Source organism: Rattus norvegicus, chromosome 10, assembly GCF_021556685.1.
Source record: "Rattus norvegicus strain SHRSP/BbbUtx chromosome 10, alternate assembly SHRSP_T2T, whole genome shotgun sequence".
Lineage (NCBI taxonomy): Eukaryota > Metazoa > Chordata > Mammalia > Rodentia > Muridae > Rattus > Rattus norvegicus.
Window position 1 is genome coordinate 60,407,451 of NC_141543.1, and position 14,714 is coordinate 60,422,164.

General features: G+C 46.9%; 1 protein-coding gene across 4 annotated transcripts; it reads right to left on the reverse strand.

Moving 5' to 3' along the window:
- Positions 1 to 2,131: 2,131 nt before the first annotated feature.
- Positions 2,132 to 14,624, reverse strand: Chrnb1 (cholinergic receptor nicotinic beta 1 subunit). 4 transcript variants are annotated; one of them, NM_012528.4, is given in 11 exon segments: positions 2,132 to 2,991; positions 3,292 to 3,439; positions 3,771 to 3,943; positions 4,949 to 5,172; positions 11,057 to 11,266; positions 12,015 to 12,162; positions 12,446 to 12,554; positions 12,703 to 12,812; positions 13,720 to 13,764; positions 14,304 to 14,443; positions 14,531 to 14,624. In NM_012528.4, coding segments are annotated over 11 exon segments (1,506 nt in total). In that variant the 5' UTR covers positions 14,589 to 14,624; the 3' UTR covers positions 2,132 to 2,850.
- Positions 14,625 to 14,714: the final 90 nt, after the last annotated feature.

The following is a 14,714-nucleotide window of genomic DNA, read 5'->3' on the forward strand; positions in this document are numbered from 1 at the left end:
GGTAAAGGCAAGAGGATCAGGAGTTCAGGGTCATCTTTAGTTACATAGAGTTCCAGGATAGCCCCTTTCTCACAAGGCCCCTTCTTAAAAAATGCAGTGTCTCCCCGAAACACACACTTTTAGACACATCCTTAAGTGCTAGGTGTAAGTGTTAGGTTCAAGATTTCTTTTTTTTTTTTCCCCTTTTTTTCGGAGCTGGGGATCAAACCCAGGGCCTTGCGCTTGCTAGGCAAGCGCTCTACCACTGAGCTAAATCCCCAACCCCAGGTTCAAGATTTCTATGTCCCAGAATAACCTTTGCTTAAACCAGGTCCAACTCTTTTCTGGTTTGAAGGTACACTAGGGCAGAGATTATCGTGGACATAAGAGCTCCTTCCTCCACTCCTGTCTCCTTGGCTTCATCTTGCCTGCTGGGTATCCATCCTTATGGAGGAATAGCTGGGAGCGTGAGTAAGGCTGATCAGGTAGATGAAAGCTTGTCTGGTGTGAGTACCCTGACCAGAGTGGGCAGCCACTGATAAGCTCCGGCAAGTTGCAGGCAACAGCATGTCGACAGCTTTCTAAATGTTTTCAACAGAAACCGAAAATCTAGATGTCTGTGAGATACACAAAATTTAAAGGTATCAAGCTTCAACTACTTTTTCCCTTTAAGTGTTTTGCTTGCATGTAGGTCTGTGTACCACATGTGTACCAGAAGAGGTCAGGAAGGGGGCGTTCCACCCACCTGGAACTGGAGTTGCACATGTGGGTAATAGCAGTCAAACCCTAGTTCTGAAGAAGGGCAGCCAATACTCCTAACCTTGGAATCATCCCTCTCCAAGCCTTAATTCAAATTTAAAATTAGACACTTTTCATCCTAGCACTCATGAGACAGAAGCAAGTGGAGTTGGAGGCCAACCTGATCTACATAACAAGCTCCAGGCTAACCATGGTTACAAAGTGAGACCACGCCTCAAAAACAAAAAAAAACCATGTTGGGTGTGTACCTATAATCTCAGTTACTTCAAGAAGACAAAGTTTGAGACTGTACTAAGTTTGAAGGCCAGACTGGACTTACTAAGACACTGGTTCTAAAACAAAACAAACAAACAAAAACCAGGCTTGGTGACTTATGTCTATATATATCTATAATCCCAGTTCTTGAAAGAGGCAGAAGGATCAGGAGTTTAAGTTGCTCTGAGCTCTGTAGTGAGTTCAGCCAACCTGGACTATATGAGACCCAGTCTTAAGACAAAACAAAAATTAATGGCATACATAGTGGTGAAACACTGCGACCCCAGCACCTGAAAGGGTAAGGCAAGAGGCTTGTTGAGAGTTCAAGACCAGCCTGGACTGTAAGCTCAAGCAAGATTCTGTCTTAAGCAACAATAACAAAACCATGAAATCAAAAATGAAGGAAAAATAAGATGTTAAGGTAGCTCAGAGGTAGACTACTTGCTTACTGTTGGCAATTCTGGGTTCAATTCCAACCACTCTAAACAAACCAATAAATACTGTACAGCCCAAGAACATAGGCAAAAATAAATGAAATGAAAAACAACAACAAAAAAATCCACCAGTGTGAAAGCTCTGGTATATACTGTTAGGAATCTCTATGGGCATAGACTATGGTCTGCTTCGTTTTACAGATATAGAAACAGATTGTGAATAGTTTAGTGGCTTGTGTGCCAAAGCTGGCACCTGAATGTTTGTGAGGCAAGGTCTCATTTTATAACCTAGCCTGGCTGAGACCCACAGCAATCCTGCCTCAGCCTTCCAATGCTGGGATTCTAAGTTTGAGACACCATGCCTGGCTTGAATGAGGTCTCTCTCAATATGTAGCAGAGGTTGGCCTTGAACTTGTAGCAATCCTCCTGCCTCTGTCTTCCAAGTTCTGGAATTACAGTCATTCACCACCACTCTTTTTTTTTTTTTTTTTTTCTTTTCTTTTTTTCGGACCTGGGGATCGAACCCAGGGCCTTACGCTTGCTAGGCAAGCGCTCTACCACTGAGCTAAATCCCCAACCCCCACTCCTTTTTCTTTTAAATGTTTATTGCAAACGCTGACTCTTTAGAAATAAATTTTTTCAGTCTAAAGGTGGTAATCATTACAAAAAATAAATTATAGAAAGTTGAAAATAGACAAAAATGATCAATCATTTCTCTACATTTTAATTTCAATACATGCAATTGTAGGCAGTATTATTTTGTATTTCCTTCCGGATTTTTTTCCCTCTTCAACAAATGTTAAGCACTTATGGGGTAGGACCTGTGCGCATTGCTGGGGACGTTACAGTAGCCAACAGATTTCCTGTCCTCCAAAGGCTTTCAAGCTACTAGTTGCTTATAATTCTCTTTCACTAGATATCTAAGTTGTGACATTCTGTGTAGTTTCAAGAAACAAAATCCAAGTGCGCTGGCTTACCAGACCTGCCATTCCAACATTTGGTAAGCTAAGGAAGTAACACTGCTGGGAGTTTGAGGCCAGCCTGGACTTCATAGTTCCAGGCTAGCCTGGGACACAGAGTGAGACTCTGTCTCAAAAACAACAAAAACGGGGTTGGGGATTTGGCTCAGTGGTAGAGCGCTTCTACCTAGGAAGCGCAAGATCCTGGGTTCGCTCCCCAGCCCGGGGGGGGGGGGGGGGGGGGGACAAAAAAACAACAACAAAAAAAAAACCAACAAAAACAAAGCTGCAGAAGAACAAAACTAATGGGTTGAAGGACATTTGTTGAAGTCCAAGGCACCCTGCTCACCCCCCAAGTCCCACTTCAACGTCTTCCCAGAAACAAGAACAAGATTCTTACAGGAGCCAAGCGCTATACAGCGTGAGAGTACCTGCAGCACTTGGCAAAAATGACCGGAGGGTCCTCAAGGAAAAGGTTCAGGAGGGGGCAAATGGTACGTGGCATCTAGGAAAATGACTAGCGTCCCGACGCTTGTGAAAACGATGAATGTCCACAGAAAAAGACGGTCCACAACCATGGCGACAAACTGCCAGTCCTCCTTCAGCTAAGGGTAGACAGAAAAAGAAAAAAAAAAAAAAAAAGCTCCAGGTCCCGAGCCCTGGAAAGCCCACCCCTTTCAGTTTTCTGCCAAGGTCTCCTCACTTGGAATGAGAGAAAAAGGAAAGGAGCGCAAAAGCCAGGCACCAGCTAGATATGAAAGTAAAGAACCAATCGGAAAGCAGGAAGAGGACAAAAACCAAGCACACGTCCAATCAGAAACAGAAGGGACTGTTAAGGGCGGGGCTTGAAGTTAGGGGTGGAGCCGAGGTCCCGAGCCTGTAGGCTCCAGACTCTTGGGACTTACTGCATCGTGGTCCTCCTGTTCCTGAAGTTGTCGGGCCATGTAGCTGATGGAAGAAATGACCTCGCGTAGCTCCTGAGGCAGACCTACAGCCCGGGGTGGACCATCGATAAATCGTCTCAGGTCCGGAGCAGGTGATTCAGGCTGAAACCTGTGTGTGTAGGGTGGAGTAGTGTGTTTGACCACACACTGGGTTCAAAGAGAAACAAGTTCCAGTTGACCTGTCGACCCTGCTCCTGCTGCCTCCTCCTACAACCTGGTACTTATTAAAACCTGAGCGAGCCCTTCCGGATCTCTCCGGCAGCACCGACCTCTCCAGACTTTTGCAAGTTTCTGGCTCTTTAATCTTTAAAATGCTACCTTTTTGTAATTCAAGCACGGACAGGGTTAGTACAACTCCCATGGTGCTAGGCCACACGACCTTCCACTGTCTTCTGGGAGCTGTAGCTCTCCCTTGCCCAAGTAATTGACTTAGGTCTTACCTGTTAAGTTTAGGGAAAAGAAAATCACATGGAGGCTTCCGTATGAAATATTCATCAGTTCCTCGGCCCCAGCCACTCCTTGGGGAGAAGGAGTGATGTGGTTCGGGTAGTTGGTCTCTCTCGGGTTTGGGCCTCTTCAGACCCAGGTATGGAGGGAGCTTGTGAATGAAGATCTATAGAAGTGACATATTATAGAAGGCTTTAATGATTTCAGACCACAAAGGAAGCAGCTAACTAGTCCCTCTCCAGGTGTCCATCCCTGTACATGCGCTCTTGGTACTCCTGAGCTGCACACTGGCAAAGCCTGCACAGCTTAATAAAGGCTCAGCTGTTAAGAGTGCTGACTGCTCTTCGGGGTCCTGTGGAAGAGCAGGACCCCGATTTCCAGCACCACATGGTGGCTCACAGCCATCTGTAAGTCTAAGTTCCAGGGAGTCTGATGTGCTTCTGGCCTCAGGCACCAGGCACACAGGTAGTGCATATATGCATACACAAAACAAACATTCATACATGTAAAACGTGTGTGTGTGTGTGTGTGTGTGTGTGTGAATAACTCCACATATATAATGTATATACAGTTGAAAAGAGCTCTCTTAGGTCAGATGTAGTGGCCCACAATAATCCAGTACTTGGAAGGCAAAGGCAGGAGGATCTTGAGGCCAGCCTGGTACACAGAGCAAGTTCCAGGACAACCAAGACTACAGAGAGAAACTCTGTCTCAGAAGTAAAAAAAAAAAAAAGGTCTTTAACAGGTTGGGAGGCATCTTGAAAGTTTGAGGGTCCAAGGTCTTCTACCCTGATGGCATCTAGACCTGAGAATGTTTCCTTAGGTGTGCAAATGAGTTACATGGATGAAGAACATGTTGGATCTATGAAATGATGAGAATAGGAAGGAAAAATAATTGTGTGATGCTTTCCCAGCCAGTGGGCCCCGCCCTTCACTATGCCAGCTGCAGCTCTCCCAAGCTCTAAACGCCAAGTCCAGGTTGGTGGAAGGCAGGAGCAGCATCTGGACACAAAACCAAATGCAAGGATGCCTATCCTCCCTTCTTTTATTCCTTCTGTCATTTGCAGATGGGAATCTTACTATGTAGCCCAGGCTAGCCTTATCTTCTCCCACACCTGGTTGATTGTAAAATCAGGAATCAAGGCAGATTGGATGAGAAGAGCTCTCTTACCTGGCGGACCCAAAAGGGCATTTGGTGGGTGTGGGGTGAGCGATGGTGCAAGTTGAGGACCACAACGCTAAGGATAACTGAGAAGGTGACAAGGATCATGGTAAACATGAGATACTTGATGATGATGGGGACCGCCAGGGAGGTCTCAGGCACTTTGTCGGCCAGCAGCAGCAAGAACACAGTGAGGGTCAGCAGGGCAAAGATGGAGAGCCCCATCTTCTCTCCTGGGAGACAGAAGGCAGAAGAAATGGTCTTTTAAAAAACTATATATTTTATTTATTTATTTAAAGATGTTTATTTATTATATATGAGTACACTGTAGCTGTCTTCAGACACACCAGAAGAGGGAATCAGATCCAATTACATATGGTTGTGAGCCACCATGTGGTTTTTGGGATTTGAACTCAGGACCTCTGGGAGAGTAGTCAGTGCTCTTAACCACTGAGCAATCTTTCCAGCCCCTATATATTTTATTGAGACAAGGACTCTCTGTGTACCCCCTGGTTGTCCTGGTATATGCTGTGTAGTCTAGACTGGCCTCAAACCCAGAAATCCCCCTGCCTCTTCCTCCCAAATACTGGGATTAAAGGTGTGCACTGACACCACCAGGATTAGCGTTTACCAGAAGGAAACCTCTATGGCATAATCAAATCATGTCTCTAACCTAAGGGCAGGCTTTTGGAAAAGTCATTTGTATGCAAATCTCTCTGATATTTGTTCCTCCAGCCCAGAGCTCCTCTGAACTTTAGGCTTACATTCAAAGCCTATTCATTTTTCCCACTGAATAGCTAACAGACATCACAAACTTGACACGTGTACAACTAAATTCCCTCCCTATTGAAGCTGTTCTCCTAGCTGGGCCTGGCACAATTCTGTATCCCAACTTCTGGGCTACAGAATAAATTCAAGGTAAACTTGGACTGCTTAGGTAAACAGGGCTGGATGAGGCTGGGAATTCAAATGAGCTGGTACAATGCTAGCCCTGCTTGCTGCTTAAGACCCTGGATTCAGGGTTGGGGATTTAGTTCAGTGGTAGAGCGCTTGCCTAGCAAGCACAAGGCCCTGGGTTCAGTCCCCAGCTCCGAAAAAAAGAAAAAAAAAAAAAAAAGACCCTGGATTCAATTCTCAGTACCCAAATGTTTATTTTGAAAGGAGGTTGAATATAGGTACCATTACATTATTATCTTACTACCATATAAAGCAAATTAGGCCTAGCATGTCATCACACCAATCCAAGCACTTTGGTGATAGAGGCAGGAGGATCAGGAGTTCAATGCTAGCTAGCTTCAACTACATGTTGAGGTCAAGGCTAGCCTGGACTACATTAAACTCTGAAAATGAGATAAACACATATACATACATACATACACACACACACACACACACACACACACACACACACACACTGGCTGGCCTGGATCTCACTATATAGACCAGACTAGCCTTGAACTATTTACCCAAAGAGGTTCCTCTGTGTTTGGTTTTGAGGTGTTTTAGTTTCTGTTCTGTTCTGTTCTGCTCGGGCTTCTCTTGGGCTCAGGGCTCTAGTGCAGGATTAAAGCTGGTGCCACCATGCTTGTCGTAGTCTTTGAGACAGGGCTTCATCGTCTTCAGGCTGGCCTGGAACTAACTTACTATATGTATTCCAGCCTGGCCTCAAGTTTAAGGTGATCCCCCTGCCTCAGTCTCCCAAGTACTGGGTTACTGGTGTGTGCCCTCACACCCACCTCTATCATTTCAAACCTCCCTATTTTGGGAATGTAGGTAACATCATCTCACTGGAGGGCCACTGTGCTTGCTGTCTCTCCTACCTAGCCCGTTTTTCCACCAGAAACCTGAGGCTGTTCTCTACCCCCCCCCCTCCCTGAGCTGGGGACCGAACCCAGGGCCTTGCGCTTTCTAGGCAAGCGCTCTACCACTGAGCTAAATCCCCAACCCCTGTTCTCTACCCTCTTAAAGCCCAATACCCATTTTTCCTTGAGGCATTTGCTAACAGCAAATTTTACTCACTTTAAATTTTTTACTCTATTTATTCTGTGTATACATTTGTGCACACACATGCATATGCACACACATGTACCTATATGGGAGAGCAAGAGCCACGCCCAGAGGACAGTTTTCAAGAGTCATTTCTCTTTCACCATGTGGGGATCGAACTCAGGTCATCGGGCTTAGCAGCAAGCCCCTTTCCTGGCTGAGCCATCTTGCCAACCCATTTTGGTTTTTGAATGGTCTCAGGTAGTAGCCCGTCTCTTACTGGAACATACTATTATAGTCCAGGCTAGTCTCAAATCCACTGAGCTTTGCCTCCCTCTGCCTCCTGAGTACTAGGATTAAAGATGTGTGCCAACATCCCCAGCTTTACCTGCCTAATATTTACTTATTTATTCACTCACTCACTCACTCACTCACTCACTCACTCATTTCTTTTTATTCTTTGGGGCTAGGGACCAAACCCAGGGATGGTGTTTTGAATTTGCAGCCGCTAAGGCTAAGGATGGAGTTCGATTGGTATGGTTGCTTCCCTAGCGTGCAGGGAGCCCTGGTACAATCCCCAGCACCCCACAATCTGCTGTGGTAGTGCATGCCTCTGATGCCAGTACTCCTGAGAGAGGGGCAGGAGGATCAGAAGTTAAAGGTTACCTTAGCTACGGCGTGAGTTGGGGTCACCTGGGATGCATCAGACCCTGTATCAAAAGAAAAACCACAGAGTCCCAGGCCCTGTTTTGTTTTAATCACATTTTAACTCATTTTGGGGGTTTGTGTGTGTGGGCACAAGTGCCATGCGTGGTAAACACAACTTGCAAGAGTCCATCCCTCCTCATGTCATGTAGGTCCCGGGGGTCAGACTGAGGCTGTCAGACTTGGCAGCAAGTGGTGTAAGCAGCTGAGCCGTCTCTCTAGCTCTATTTGATTTTTGAGACCAGATGTCACATACTCAGGCTGGCCTAGAGTTCACTGTGCTCAGAGGGTGACCTTGACTTTCTGATCCTCCTGTCCTCCCTCCCGCCCCTGGCTAGGCTTTCAGGGTTTGTTACTTTGTCTGGTTTACTCTGTGATAAGAGTCAAAGGCTTCACTCACGAGAGGCAAATGCTACAGCTCCATCCCCAGCCCCCTTTTTGAGACAGGATCTCTCTTTGTTCCCTACGTAGCCTGGTAGCCTCAAACTCCCCGTTCTCCTATCCCCAAATGCTAGTATAACAGGAATCCACCCCTATTCTCATCTTTCTAAACCCCTTCTCGTTTTACTTTCCTCTTCAAAACTCATTCCGAAGCTGGGTGTGGTAGCACACACCTTTAATCCCAGCACTCAGGATGCAGAGGCAGGTAGTTAAGGGCTATCCTGGTCTACAGAGGGAGTTCCAGACAGCCAGGACTACACAGAAAAACCCTGTCTTGGAGAAAAATAAAAATAAAACAACAAACAAAAACTTGCTCTTTTCTAACATACGATGGTAGACATCAATTTATTGACTGACTTCCCCACCAGAAGAAAGTCAGGGACTTTATTTGCTTGTTTGTTGTTTGTTCATAGTTGGGTTCTAGAGAATGAACTCAGGGCTTCATTCATGCGTACAAAGTAAACACTGGGCCAACCACACTACATCCCTGCCACCCTTGCACCCCCCATTGCTGGGGACGGAATCCAGGGCTTCATGCGCAGTAGACTAGCTCTATAGACCTCCTCTAGAGCTCTACCATGGAGCCACATTCTCTCTCTCTCTTTTTTTTTTTTTTGGAGCTGGGGACCGAACCCAGGGCCTTGTGCTTGCTAGGCAAGCACTCTACCACTGAGCTAAATCCCCAACCCCATGGAGCCACATTCTCAATCCGGTTTTTATTGTTTTTATTCCCTGATACATTTTCAGTGCCCAGAATATCACAGGGTTCCCACAGACATAGTTGCATGAAGGAATAGACCAATCTCTGTGGCTTTTTCAAGAACAATATAGCAATTTGAAGAATCTAAAAATAAAACAGTATACAAAAGTGGGTGACTCTGTGTCATACAAGAGACCTTATGAACTTTATGAAAGCTACAGAAAGAAATAAGCTATACAGCTCATTCCATTTTGGCCCTGTAATACTAGGTTCCAAGATGGCCTGTTCTAGAAGGAAGTGATTGAATTTGTAAGTAGGTTCTTTTTTCTTTTTAACATTGTGTGTGTGTGTGTGTGTGTGTGTGTGTGTGTGTATACACAAAAGCCTACCATAGAACACCTAGAGCAGTCCAAGAACAACTTGAGGGTTCCATATTAGACTCAGGCCCTCGAGTTTGGTCGCAAGCATCTTGCCTACTGAGCTATCTTAACTGGACTTGGAAATATGTTCTTGACTAGCATCTCTCTTCCTTTCTGGATAGAGGCCTGGATGCTAGAGTCAAGGAAAACACAGGGGTCTGTTTATTTATTTTCATATTCGCTTGCTTTGTTTTTTGGAAATTTTTTGAGACAGAGTCTTGCTTATGAAATTACAGGGGCTGGGGAGATGGCTCAGTGGTTAAGAGCACTGACTGCGATTCCAGAGCTCCTGAGTTCAATTCCCAGCAACCACTTATATATAATAAATAAATAAATCGTTAAAAAAAAAAAAAAGACAAACCTCCAGGTAAGCCCATACTCATTGGCCTCAAACTCTTGGCAATTCTCCTGCGTCAACCTCTCAAATGCTAAGGTACTGACCTGGATGTGATACCAGGAAAAATGACTTTAACTCCTTCAGCCTCTTAACCCTTCTCTATAAATGGAAATGACATTTTGGCACTTACCTGAAAGGTTATTGTAAAGATTAGAATTTACACATATAATTCAATTGTATTACCATCCAGCAATTGTTCAAAAGTAACAAACAAACAAACACATTTACAAAGATCCAACCAGATACCAGGTATAGTTTTATTAACCTGGTCAATCTTCAAAATCATTCCACACAATAGACAGTGACTGTCCCATTTCCAGATCAGGACACCTGATCATTATGAAACCTGCCCAGGGTTTGTTACCCTGTTGCTACTTTGTACTTCCTTATAGAGAAAAGTCAACTGCCATTTCCTAGGGAGACAGCCAAATCAGATGCCAGTTGGTGTCTGGAAGGTAGGAGGAAGGTGGTTTGCTAGGAATGGGAAACAAAAATTTGGCTTAGCCTGGAATTTGGTTTGTCATAGATGTGGGAGCTCCATGAATGGGAGGCTGGGACTCTAACGGGAGGAGTGAGGAAAAGCCAGAAGCAAAGGGATGGCAGAGCCTGCAGTTGGGTCAGATTGTGCATGGGGAGAACCTGGGACTGCCCATATCCAATCCATGACTGTTCGACTTGGCGAAAAACCTAGCCTGGGGGCTGGAGAGATTGCTCAGTAGTTAAGAACAGTTATGCTTGTCTAGATGAACTTCAGTGTGTTCATTTCACACACCTGGGAAAAGGAGACGTCAATAGGAATGACCTCATCAGACTACCCAGTGGGCGAGTAGGGGACAGTTTCTTAATTGCTGATTGATATAGAAGAGCCCAGTCCACTATGGGACAGTGTCATTCCTCCACAAGTGGCTCAGGACTGTATAAAGAAAGTAGCTGAACAGGCCAGAGGAAGCAAGCCAGTCAGCAATGTTCCTTCATGGTCTGTTTTTTAGTTCTTACTTTGAGCTCCAGCCCTGGCTTATCTCGATGGTGAACTGTATCCTGTTAGCCAACAAAACCCTTTCCTCCCATAAGTTGGTTTTGGCGAGTCTTTTATCGCAGTGACAAAAAAGAAAACTAGGCTAGAGCTGAGGACTGGAGTTCAGAACCCAGTATTACCTGCCTCAGGAGACTCGGGAATGCCTGGAACTCCAGCACCTGTGTGTGTGTGTGTGTGTGTGTGTGTGTGTGTGTGTGTGTGTGTGTGTGTGTGTGTGTGTTCAAGGCTGGCCTGGAACTCACTATGTAGACCAGGCTGGCCTGGATCTCAGAGACCTACCTGCCTCTGCCTTCAAGTGCTAGGATTAAAGGCATGGGCCATCACCACCCAGCACATAGACAAATTTTAGAAAACAAAAGCTAACCTGGACCAAAAGGTGAGAAGAAAGAAGCTGGGCTAAGGACACAGAGGGCCTGGAGCCCTTGCCCTTTACCTGCATCTGGTGGAAGGTAGAAAACAAAGATGGCCAGGAGGGTGATGAGGATGCACGGGGCAATGACATTGACCAGGTAGAAGAGAGGCTTCCTCCGAATAATGAGATAGAAGATAACTTCCTCATGATGTCCTTCCTTCCCTCCTCTTCGATCCCCTGGAAGGTGGATTAACCTAGAGGGTTTGTGGATAATCTCCCATTGACCATTCTCTGGAGGAGGGAGGGAGACAGGGTAAGTAAGCTCAGGCATGGTAGCTGCCCTAGTCAGTGTCTGATATGGCACGCCTCTGGGCAGCCCACCTCTAATGAAGAAGTCTCAGCTTCCGTGTTCTCCCCTTCTACTCTAGGCTCCCAGGACTGAACTCAGTCAAATTTACATTTCAAGAGCTTCCACCACTTCCCTGTGTGTCTTGTGTTTTTTGTTTTTCTGTTTTAAGAATCTCAGCCAGGGGGCTGGAGAGATGGCTCAGTGGTTAAGAGCACTGACTGCTCTTCCAGAGGTCCTGAGTTCAAATCCCAGCAACCACATGGTGGCTCACAACCATCTGTAATGGGATCTGATGCTCTCTTCTGGGGTGTGTCTAAAGACAGCTACAGTGTACTCATAAATAATAAATAAATACATTTAAAAAAAAAAAAAAAAAAGCTCAGCCGGGCTGGAAAGATGGCTCAATGGTCGAGAGCACTGACTTCCAGAGGTCCTGAGTTCAATTCTCAGCACCCACATGGTAGCTCACAACCATCTGTAATGGGATCCGATGCCCTCTTCTGGTGTGTCTGAAGACAGCGACAGGGTACTCACCCCTCCACATTAAAGGTCTGCCTTACCACACTTGGTTTCCTTTTCCACATTTGCAGTATTGATCATTATCCCCAGGCTGCTGAACCCACCAGCTTCCCTGAGCATCAATACAGAACCTGTCTATCAGCCTTGGATGTGAGAACCGTGCTCACTCACCGATGAAGGTCCCTTCATGGATGTAGATTTCCTGCCTCTCCTGTCCATCAGGATCTGGGCCTGTCTTCAGGCTGACCTCAGAGCTGTCATAGCTGTAGGAACTAAACACCATGGTGCAATTCTGCCAGTCAAAGGGGAAGTAGGTGACCTGGATGGAGGGGAAGACACTGGATCTGCCAAAGAACTGGCAAGGAAGGACTAGGGAAGTTTGGGAGGTCATTGGATTCAGGTTACAAAGGAGAAGGGATCATCAGAGAAATGGCAGCAGACATTGTGACAAATGGCAGCGGAAAACCAAAGCAAGTATACAGGGTAGTGTAAGGTCAGGGCAGACAAACAAGAGGTTGAGTCAGGAGGAATTATGACCCAGGGCCCAGGACTGGGCATGGCTGGGGAATGAGGAAGTCTGAGAACAGGCAAAGCTTAGAAACCTGGATGCTGCAGCTGCTGCGATACAGGCCAGGGGGTTGCCAGCGCACAGAGCCCTCAAAGGACACCACGACATTAATGTCCAGGGCAACGTCAAAGTTTCCATCATTGCTAAAGGGAAAAGATCTTTTAATATGGGATCTGTATCTGTCCTCCAGAGACCCTGCCCCCTCCCCGACGGTTCAACCCCTCCCTCCACCATGGCTTACCCTAATCCCCTCAATGCCCCAACCCTGCCCAGGCTTTAGAAAGACCCTACTTGTTCAGCAGCACCACGTCCGGGAGCCAAACAGATTCAGCAGTGACACGGAGAGACTCGATGCCATCGTGTTCTGCGGGGTCCCAGCTTAACCTGTAGTCGGTCCACTCCTAGGGAAGCAGAGGCTAAAGCGCTGTTCAGGCTAGAGAGGCTTGGGTTGTCGGAGAGAGTGCCAGGAAGAGGCCCAAAGAGGAGTAGCTCTGGGGTTGGGGATTTAGCTCAGTGGTAGAGCGTTTGCCTAGCAAGCGCAAGGCCCTGGGTTTGGTCCTCAACTGGGGGCGGGGGGGGGGGGGGGGAGTGGCTCAGGGCTTACCGGTGGGTCAAGGTCTGACTTCACTCCCTGGGATTCACAGTAACTAGTTTCCTCCCCCCATCCCCCGACCCCGACCCTCCACGGAACTCTCTTCAGTCTCAAACAGAAGAGTGGGCCTAAAGAGATCCCTCATCATTTAAGGGCACAGGCTGCTTTTCCAGAGGACCCAAAATAGATTCCCAGTATCCAACATAGAAGACCCAACCATCTATAACTCTAGTTCAAGGAGATCAGAGGCCCTCGCCTGGCTTCCGCAGGCACCAGTTATGCATGTGGTTTACAGACATGTATAAGCAAAATACCCATTCACATAAAATAAAAATAAGATAATTTAAGAAATAACTGAAAAGATTGCACAATTCATTCTACAGTGATGTTCAACCTGCAGTTCAGGGCCTTTTAAGGGATGGGAATTCAAATTAGTGATCCCCAAACTTGTGTCTTTTTTTTTTTTTGGTTCTTTTTTTCGGAGCTGGGGACCGAACCCAGGGCCTTGCACTTCCTAGGTAAGCGCTCTACCGCTGAGCTAAATCCCCAGCCCCCAAATTTGTGTCTTAAATAATTGTTGATTGAGCTTCTGTTTCAGTCATTATATGTGTACATTATGAAATTAGTATTTTAAAAGATCTTGCTGGGCTGAGCATTTCAGGAGATTCATATAAAGAGGATGGGATGCCCTTCCCTAACCCACGGGGTCTCCATACCAGGTCTAAGTACACCTTTGTGCTCATTTCTTCATCCTTCTCGTTCTAGAATGGAAAATTTAAAGGGCAGAAGTGAAATGAAGTGGGTAGAAACAAGGGCTCCTTTCTCTAAACTGCACCTTCTTGGGTGCAAACTCCCATCTCGTATCAACCTGGAAACACCAGACCCTGATGCCTGCTTTCCTTTTATCTCCTGGTTAAATCACGGGCCCCGCCCAACGTCTGATCAAATACAGCTCAGAATCTCCTCTCAGGGTTGTTTATTGACTGTTTGGGCACCAAGCTCTGCTGGACTTTGCTAGAACATTACCGGGCCCCGCCTCGAGGTCCTCCCCATAGCAGGTCCTTCTGCCCCGGCTCTGCCTCAAAACCCGCCCACAAGGTGTTAGGGGAACTGTATTCTGTGCCCATCATAGAAGCCACGCCCACGAACTAGTTCATTGGTCTGATTTTTACCCAATCACCGCTAAGGGCCTGTTAGTCTCTTAGCATAACCCGCACTCGGACTGTCTTCGGAGCCTTGTCTAAAGCCACGCCCCCAGTCGGACTTGCCGGACGACCTCCACCCGCGGTACCTCTCTCACCAGGCTGATGAGTTGCGCCAGGGTGAGGCCGATGCTGACCCCGACGCGGTCTCCCACCTCCTGCGCCGGCCTTACTGAGCTATCATAATCCGAGAAAAGTTTCTTAAGCAGTTGGCCTTCGGCTTCCGACCCGCGGGCTCCTAATGAAGGAAAGCACTAAGTGACGCTCCGAGGGCTGGCCGTGACCACTGCTGTTCACTGCCTCTTCGGCGTCCAGACTGACTTACCTGGGGCGAGGGGCGTCCCGAGTATCCCCAGAATCAGAAGCAGCGCCCCTAAGGCCATGGCCCTGCCGATTTCGCTCAGTGGGTTTGTCCGAAGAGCGGCCGAGGCCGCCAGGCCAGGGGAAGTGACGAGGCGCCCAGGAATGTGCACCTGTTGTCGGGGGACCAGCTGCCAGCCCACCCGCCC